The following is a 9,288-nucleotide window of genomic DNA, read 5'->3' as shown; positions in this document are numbered from 1 at the left end:
CCCCCCCCCTTTAATTAGAACATATAGAAAATATTGCATGTAATAGATTAGCCCATAATAGCAGCATATCGGAAATCACTGACTGAGGAATGTTGTTTTACACCGCAGTCAAAATAATTCCAGCTATACCAGGGAGGTTTGCAAATACTGTAACCTTTGCCAGGCAACTATACCGACGGGGCACATAACACAAAATCATACAGTTGACATTGTGAGCAGTCGGCTTTGCCGACAGAAAATGAGTCTTTGCTCCGATTTCACAAAGCGATTTTACAAAAACAAAAATATACAGGAGTAATGGTCGCCTCAGTGCTAAGATTGCTTGATGGAACGAGACCTCCAGGCTTCTGTTCCACAAAGCGATCTTAGCGCTACGACTATCATAAGCCTATGTTAAAGTATGGGAGTTACGATCACCTTAGCGCTAAGATCGCTTTGTGGAACGGGGCCCAGTGGGGTCTATCCTGCCGTAGAATACATACATAGATCTACCACCATAGCGTTTTCTTTGAGTGAAAGCATATTGCGGTATTGGTTGAAAAGCCTATCCTAATTGCTTCATAATAGCGCATCTGTGCTGAAGCACACAATAACACACCATTGTGTGACAAGCGTCACACACGATGAAACATTCGATGAAACAGCATATGTCCAACGTTCTAGTTGACAGAGTGGATATATACTACTCAAAATAAGTTAAAGAACATCCTTTTTTATATTACTATAGTTAATCTGTTATGTCATGAAAGATTAACTACTATAATAGTTCTTTAAAATATGGCAGAATCGGTTGTTCTTTAACTTTTTTAGTAGTTTACTATGAAACTGTTATAAAGCGTTTGATTAGATAGTAATAATTTACGAGCGAAGAAAACCACAATCTCAAAGATCACCACACGACGTCAGGATCGTCAGATTGTGCGACAGCATCGTCAAGATCGCTTTGTTACTGCTGCGGAAACTGCTCGACAGACCGTGGGGACACACTAGCGACACATTAGTGCGGACACCGATTGACGAGCAGCAGACACCTCCAATGTCACAGGCCACACCGAGGACCCATTCTGGCACCACGTCATCGCCAGGACCGTCTTCAATGGGCAACAAAGCACCAGCATTGGCGCCAGCAGCAGTGGAGAAGAGTCCTCTTCTCAGACGAAAGCCGTTACTGTATCTCAACAGAACGTTATTCGGATGCTTGTGTTGTTGAGAGAGACTCTTGGTGTGGTCTGAGCATCATGGTGTGGGGTGGACTTGATCTTCCAGAATATTGGTCCAGGGAGAGGGAATGGTGTCACAGCAACTCGGTACATTGATCAAGTCTTGAGACCACACGCCATACCTCATTTGGCACGTCGCCGCAACCACAAGTTTCAGCATGATAACGCCCGTGCCCACACTGCTAGAGCAACAAGAGACTTCCTACATCAGAATGGCATCAGAACCATGCAGTGTCCTGCCCTCAGTCCCGATTTAAATCCCATTGAGCACCTGTGGGACGAGATTCAAAGACGGCTGAATGACGTCCGACCAAGGCCGACTAATGCAGCTGAACTGCCTCAGGCGTTCCTCAGAGTGTGGGCTCAAGTGCCCATGGCCTTCATCAACCACCTCATCCATTCCATGTGTCGACGTTGCACGGCAGTCATCAATGCACATGGCGGACACACGAGATACTGACTTGTGATGCCATTTTCTCAGAGACTAGTGTTGTGTTTCACTTTAAGAACATTTGACACTTTAATTTCAACCTTGATGATCAGTTTTGCCAAGTTTCATCTTTTTAATGTATGTTTACAGTGTTTGGACAAATAAGGTTTCTCATATATCTTTCCTAGGTGACGTTTCTTTTGCGGTTCAGTATATATTTCCTTGTATTTCCGTAATGCTTGTCATACATCATAAATATTTTTTTAAAACACAACAGAATCTGCAGTTGCCGTCCACGAGCCGAGCAGAGTTTATTGTTAAGACTTAAGACTTGTTAAGGACTTGTTAAGGACTGTTAAGAAAATGTCTGGAAACAGCATCCCTTCCAACGGATTGAGCAGAAGGCACTCGGGAAAAGACATGGGACATAATCTAATTGCATGTGGCGATAAAGCAGTAGGAGAACAACCCCCCTGCCACGTAAACAATGGTCTATCTTCTGGCGAGATGAGGTATGTTACTTGATATATTTGCATGACATGAGGCAGTTGGGTTTAAAGCAGCTTTCTTTCAGTTTTACCACGACGTTTCCACACGCCTCTTGATGCTTGGAATCCCGAATGTCAGAACAGTTACACAGCGTGTAGGATATATAGGATAATGCATTCCTGACACTCGTGATATTAATAGATCTGGAACTATAGTTTAGCAACGACACGTGTCATCTTAATGCTTGGCTGGATCAAACGAGCTGACGGCACCGGAGTTTTGGCGGAAACCAGATTTGAGCCTTATACATCTAAACATTTCCAGTGGGTGCAAATAATATGCATTTTACGAGCTTCTCAGGACGCGAAATGTGTTTGAAGTTTAGACCGTCCATGTCTGATTAGGGCGGTCGGGTAGCCTAGTGGTTAAAGCGTTCGCTCGTCTCGCCGAAGACCCGGCTTCGATTCCCGACATGGGTACAATGTGTGAAGCCCATTTGTGGTGTCGCCCGCCGTGATATTGCTGGATTATTGCTAAAAGCGGCGTAAAACCATACTCACTCACTCACCCATGTCTGATTGCTTTCAAACAATGAAATACTAGTATCCATATAAATAACTTCCTGATTGTGTTGCATATCGTTGTGATGTATATGTAATGCCGCTCTACGTTCATCGTCAACCCTTCATGGTGATGAACGTGTGTTTGAATCCTTCCATTTCCTGACATAAAAATAAAATAATAAGTTCACGAATTACTTTAACATTACATTGATGACATTAACTATGGTGATAATTGATGTCCTGATTCCCTTTTCTAATCGCAGTCCTCCAAAACCGGAACTGACGTCATCTGCCAAGGTGATAATACTTGCTTCCTGTACGTGCGTCAACTTCTTGTGTATCGGTTTTGCTGTCGGTCTTGGAGTCGTGTTTGTCCAAATCCTCGACGTTTTCAACACCACCCGAGCACTGACGTCATTGATGCAGTCGTTGTGTATTGGAGTTATATTCTCAGGGTGTATGTTCTTAAACCTCATTTAACAATTAACAAACCTTCACCTCATCTCAGTCCAGTGGGACCACAATAACCCATATTGGACCCCATACTGGAACCAGTTTCGTGCTTGTGACTATGACGTCACACAGCACCAGCCCTGCTGGCAGTGTTCCAACTGTTTCCGTTTGCCTTTGTCTTTAAATAAAACTATATAGCCACCCTCTGTTAAGTATACAAAGGCACGTCTTCCAAAACAACCGGGCCGCCTCCGTGGTCTAGTGGTAGAGCGTCCGCCCGGAGAATGGAAGGTTCGAGGTTTGATCCCAGGCTACATCATACCCAAAGAACATGGTACTTGTTGTTACCCTGCCTGACTCTCGGCATTCAGGGGCCCAAACAAGGACTGGCCAGTTTGGAGTCAGTATACTGTGTCTGAGTTGGGTATTCATGTTAAACTGCGGCATGGTATCTCTGTGGGCTAGCACTATAAATCGGCATCAGTCCGGACTAGTACAAGCAGCCAAACACACACACACTGTAAGTGTAATAATCTTGAACGCGATGTTAAACCCCATTTCACCTCACCACAAAAGCCATATTGTATTCTAACTATGTGAGCCGGGATCTAGGGTTACACGTGTTACAGTAAATTCTTACCTTATCACCTCTCCACCGTTTCCCGAGGTATTATGTTGGTAAATGTGACAAAATCCTTTCCGTATTCATAAAGAATCTATGCTAAAAGTTTAGCAGAGTCGATTGTACGATTCCGACAATATCATGTACATGTGTTTATGAATCACTATCAACTGGTAATGATCCAATTGTTCACCTGAAAAAACCCACGAAAACTGATGGCACAAGTCGAAAAAGGAAATTATTCGGACATCATTTTTATTACTGATGCGTTAAATTTGGAAAAGTCGACCACATTTCTATCATAAGACGTTTTGGAAGCTTTATGGAGGCCTGTTGTTTGTCACATACCAATACATTATTCTAAGACAACTTACAAAATGACTGAATGGAATGGAATCCCATTTCTCCCAAATGTTTCTATTTGAAGTTTTGCTGTTTCTAATCTGTGTTTTAATTCTGTCACACGTGTATGATATTTAACTAATAACCACAAGTTAATTAGTTCCTCGCTTTTCACAGCATTGATATGCGGACCGATAGTCCAGAAGCTAGGACCAGGAAACTCTGTGATATTAGGAGGCCTGTTGTCCCTGGTAGGATGTGTGGGGGCTAGCTTTGCCCCTAACGTGGAGGTGCTCATCGTCACTGTTGGATTTATAACAGGTAATATCAAATAAATGCATACACCTCTGTTACCATTGTATTTACTTCTATTCGTTCGGTTGAAGCGCATCTTCCCGAGGCAAGAGAGTTAACTGACTATAAAAGTCCAGTTTCCACCCTTGCCGAACTAGGCTGGAATTGGTTATTATGAGTTATGTCCCGTCTAAGCTTCTCATATGGACCAATTAGATTCTATCACTTGCATTTGTTTAAAACAAAATGGCGGCGCCCAGTCAAGACGATTTGATCGATAATAAATATCTATATTGTGAGGTCTTACATCGCGAAGTGCATCAAATCACGCGACCGCCTTGATTAAAACCATGAGAAAGTTTTGAAAAAATCCCGCAATCGACTGAAATCTGCATGACACTTTACGAACGGGACTATGTATTGACTCGTTAGTCCAGCCAAAATGTAACTCCATAATACAAGCCTAGTTCGGCAAGGGTGGAAACTGGACTTTTAAAGTCAGTTAACTCACTTGCCTCGGGAAGATGGTTGAAGCTATACTTACCACAGAGCTTGAGCTGGAATATCTCAATTAAAGACATTGTTCAGTCGATAGACATACGAATTCTCCTTCTCTTCATTTATGCCTTTTTTATACGCTACCTAAACATGAATAATAATTATGATATAAGAACAAGTACTACTCGTCAATGTTGACTAGGATAGCTTGGTTCTATTTAATGCGTACTCATGTCAACGGTCACATCTATCTTTCAAACTGATATGCGTTTCGCTTTGTAAGTCTATACCTTTCCCATGAAGAATGAAAACAAGAAAGTTCGCCGTAACTAGAACACTAGAAATGGTTGACAGAATTCGAACTTTAATTATTTTTTTTAAAGCTTTAAAGAGCCTGTTGTGTTCATTCTTTTACAGCTACATTTAAGCCTTACGATTTAAATCGTAAAATGAAAGAGGGTTTTTAAGTTATGTTCCACAAATTCTACGTATTATCGGTAAGGGCATGGCATCATTTGCTTTTGGATCTATAAAAACTGATTCGATGTTCAATCTTTGCAGGTTTGGGGATGTGTTTTGCACATCTATCCTCCTATTTAGCGTCAGGGAGCGTTCTTGTGAAGAAAAAGGGTATGGGAGTTTCCCTCATCACGGCAGGGGCAGGACTTGGAGCCTTTATATCTCCCCAGTTTAACAGGCTTGTGATGGACGCGTATGGGTGGAAGGGGACATTTCTGCTTCTGGCTGGTGTGAACTTTAACATGTGCGTCCTTGGATTCCTGATCCGTTGTTTGACGAAGCCCATCTACAACATGAAAACATCTGCGAAAGATGCCGAGCCCCAGTCTCTGATCAAATCTCTCAATCTCCATTTATTCAAGAATGTACCGTACATGATATTTCTACTTTGTCAGCCTGTGATCTGGTGCTTCTATACCGGGGTAGTCGTTTTCATCGTGGACGTTGCCAGAACCAGGGGCTACGACCTGGAGGCTGCATCCTTCCTCCTCTCTGCAATCACTATAGCGCATGTAGCTGGGAGTTTACTGGGAGGGATACTGGACACAGTGTTCCACATCCCGGCACTCATCTCCTGTTCCGTGTCTCTGGTTTTATGTGGGCTCCTGAGCATCTGCTTCGTCTTCTTCAGTTCATATGGTGTGATGATAACCCTTGCAATCGGTCATGGCGTACTCCTGGCTACTGTGGATGTGTCCATACCAATTGTCCTGTTTAAAATGAGTGATCCAGCATCCTATTCATCCGCCTTGTCCTATATGTTCGGACTCGCCGGCTTCTCGGATATTGCTAGTGGACCCATCAGTGGTAAGTGATTCATCATCAGAACACATGAAGAACCTCTGAGTCCAAAATGTATCCACACCCAGCTAGGTGTCCTCGACAACCACCACAATAATCGGATAAAAAATAAAAAAATAAAAATTTCATCGGATATGACTGATGCGTCATTCAAACCATCAGTGTCAGTCTCCAAATTGTATGAACCTGACAGGTAATGATTGCCATAATTAAACACAGACTATAAGGAGATAAATATTTCGTTTTGCAACATATGCGTGATGTTATCCTGATAGATATGCGTGATGTTATGCTGATAGATATGCGTGATGTTATGCTGAATGGATATGCGGATGTTCTTTTATTTGTACACACCCCTTTACTGATTATATATACATGTATGGTAAATGTTCGTCCAGTGACCTTCATATCTACAATCAATTCAAGACGTCAGTAAGATTTTCGCAAATGGTATGAACTAATTAATGTTTGAAGGGAAATTGTATTTACCGTCAATGCCTTAATTCATCATATCTTCGCCAAATATTTCCTCCAAATTTCGAATTTAGAAGTTTGGAAAATATTCATCTGGTCCTCTATGTTGATGATTTTTAAGTAGTCGTTATGCATTTATACATGTTGACAACACAATCAGATTAGAGGACTTTCACATTTTTGCAATGTTTCACATTATCACTATTGACAGGGAGTCTCTATATATCTTTGTATAGTTTTGTCAATAATTATAACGTCTGGACATTAGGTGTAAAATCGAGGAGCATAGTTCAAACTGTCTCAAACCAGGTCATGACCTAGACAAGTTCATGACCAGGTCATGACCTAGACAAGTTCTGTAATGCCACCAAGATATCATTTATTAGCCTCGTAGATTCATTTCTGAAATCCTTGCCCTGGGACTGAATATTGATTTCCATAATATCCAGATCACTGAAATCCTTGGAAGCGCCGAAATTGTATCGAATTGTCCGTTGTTCAAAACAAGCGGCGTGCCGAGAATTATTGAATCGGAACCTTCATACCACATTACCTTAAGTTATATTTAAAGTTACGGTTGCTCTGAATACAGAAGTCCCGTGGAGACCCGGGCAAAATGTGTCCCCAGCACCCCATTGTTGGTCGTAAAAGGCGACCAAATTGGGCAACTTGTTTGCCGTGGATTGCGCCCCTGTTCTTTGGAGGAGAACAGGTGGTTCAGGGGACAGGAGACAGGAACTGGTGTTCCTTTTGTCCAACACACCACTTCGACCCTACCACATAGACGGGTGGTAGAATGGGCCCGGTTTTAACAATCGACTGGTCATGCCAAGTCCTGTGCGTAGAATTATTTCTGCACATATTTGATTTTTAATAAATGTAATTTGTTGGATTTGGAATACACTAATTATTGATACACTAAATTACCTAGAGTCTTAGACCAGAAGGCGGTGGCTCATGGGCCACTCTGGTGATTAAGACCTCTGAATTCTGTGTTTCTTGAGAATAGTGTTATGGGCCGAACAAGTCTGACACCTATTCTTGTGGATCTCAGGTTTTCAAGTCTATATTTGCCGGAGTATAACACCTTTGTATCCCCGGTGTTGCAGCCTGGCTTACACTGCGACATCGTCCTTGTTGATACTCGGTGGTGGGTGGGGAGCAGAGGTGCTGAATTCTTCTGATCTAGCAAAGGGAGCAAACGTGGATATATAAAGTCAACTTCGTCAGATGAAGTTTCGTCTGAATGTAAAGATGCTTGACCGTGGTTCATTGTTATATCCAGCAGATATACACATGAATATTTATTGAAAGGTTAGGATCCTCCATTGTGTATCCCTTGTGATGAGGGAATCACGGTCAATACGTTCCTCAAGATGAATGTTGATTCCTTTATGTGCTTAATGGTGTATACATCTCTCAACAGGCGCCATCAGAGACATGACAGGGGACTATCTCTTGATGTTTTACCTGGCTGGTGGAGTAGCACTGGTGATGGGGGTTGTCTTCCTGTGTCTGGAACTGTGGATGCGGCGACGGAAGGAAACTATTTCTTTAGAAACTATTGACACCAACCTTTGAACGTTGAATATATAGTTAATGTCTAGTCGCCTTAAACATGAATATGGTTTTACGCCTCTTCAACAATATTCAATATCACGGTGGGGAACACCAGATATAGGCTTTACATGTTATGCACTCGAAACCGGAACTTCGGCGTGACAAGCGAACGTTTGGACCACTTGGCTACTCCCGCCGCCCAGTCGCCTAAAGGACGAATATATCCATCGCCTGGGATTTGTGGTTGTGACGTCACGTTGCTGAATGTGTGTTGGATGAATAAATTCATGTATGATAGTGCTTTGCATAATAAATATTGTAGGTATTTTCGTAAGGGTTATAATCATATGGTGTTTCAAATGCCAATCGCCAATATCACCAATTCTAGTGTCCAATAATTATACTACTAAGTGTCTGTTCTCGCCAAGGCAATTGTGTGACGAGAACTCACGTGTAATCTGGCATAACATCGCAACACCTTCACCACTGATTTATCACTATGTTAAACGGAATTAGATCTGTTACCAGCGATTGGAAAGGTTTTCACCAAAAATATTAAACCAGACACTCCAAAATTGGCCTCATGAAAATTATGTTATTTATGAAAATCAAGCTGGGTTCAGGAATGGTTATTCGACGGTGGATAACATGTTTTCACTTTATGGAATGATTAGAAAATACCTCTCTGAATCAACGGGGGAGATTTTATGTTTTCTTCATAGACTTCTCAAAAGCCTTTGACTGCGTAGATCTCACTTTACATTGGCATCGACTTATTAGCTATGGAATACATGGAAATATTTTAACTGCTTTAAGAAATATGTATTCAAAACTACAGACTTGTGTACGAACAGATCAAGGTCTCACAAACAATATTCAGTGCTGGGTTGGTATTCACCAAGGATGTATAGTCAGCCCACTGTTATTTTCATAATACATCAACGAATTGGTTACTGAGATGACTTCTTGAAACTGTAGAGTCATTTTCATATCTGAAGATTATCCTAATATATGTTCACTTCT

At 41.8% G+C, this 9,288-nt stretch overlaps 1 protein-coding gene across 1 annotated transcript; it reads left to right on the top strand.

The window, feature by feature from the left end:
* Positions 1 to 2,013: 2,013 nt before the first annotated feature.
* On the top strand, positions 2,014 to 8,286 carry LOC139466062 (monocarboxylate transporter 6-like). Its single transcript, XM_071248078.1, has 5 exons — positions 2,014 to 2,162; positions 2,966 to 3,159; positions 4,297 to 4,440; positions 5,473 to 6,237; positions 8,132 to 8,286. The coding sequence occupies exons 1-5, from the start codon at positions 2,014 to 2,016 to the stop codon at positions 8,284 to 8,286; spliced, it is 1,407 nt and encodes a 468-aa protein (XP_071104179.1).
* The last annotated feature ends 1,002 nt before the right edge of the window (positions 8,287 to 9,288 follow it).

Source organism: Haliotis cracherodii, unplaced genomic scaffold, assembly GCF_022045235.1.
Source record: "Haliotis cracherodii isolate W230 unplaced genomic scaffold, xgHalCrac1.p SCAF_1, whole genome shotgun sequence".
NCBI lineage: Eukaryota > Metazoa > Mollusca > Gastropoda > Lepetellida > Haliotidae > Haliotis > Haliotis cracherodii.
Note: the sequence above shows the minus strand (reverse complement) of the source record. Positions and strands in the feature narration are given on the sequence as shown.

What these genes read in the sequence shown, in the direction of transcription:
- LOC139466062 (XM_071248078.1), top strand. Translation starts at nt 2,014, where the DNA reads ATGTCTGGAAACAGCATCCCTTCCAACGGATTGAGCAGAAGGCACTCG. An exon ending in TGGAGTTATATTCTCAGGGT is followed by an intron (nt 3,160 to 4,296) that starts GTATGTTCTTAA and finishes CGCTTTTCACAG; the next exon opens with CATTGATATGCGGACCGATA. An exon ending in TGCTAGTGGACCCATCAGTG is followed by an intron (nt 6,238 to 8,131) that starts GTAAGTGATTCA and finishes ATCTCTCAACAG; the next exon opens with GCGCCATCAGAGACATGACA.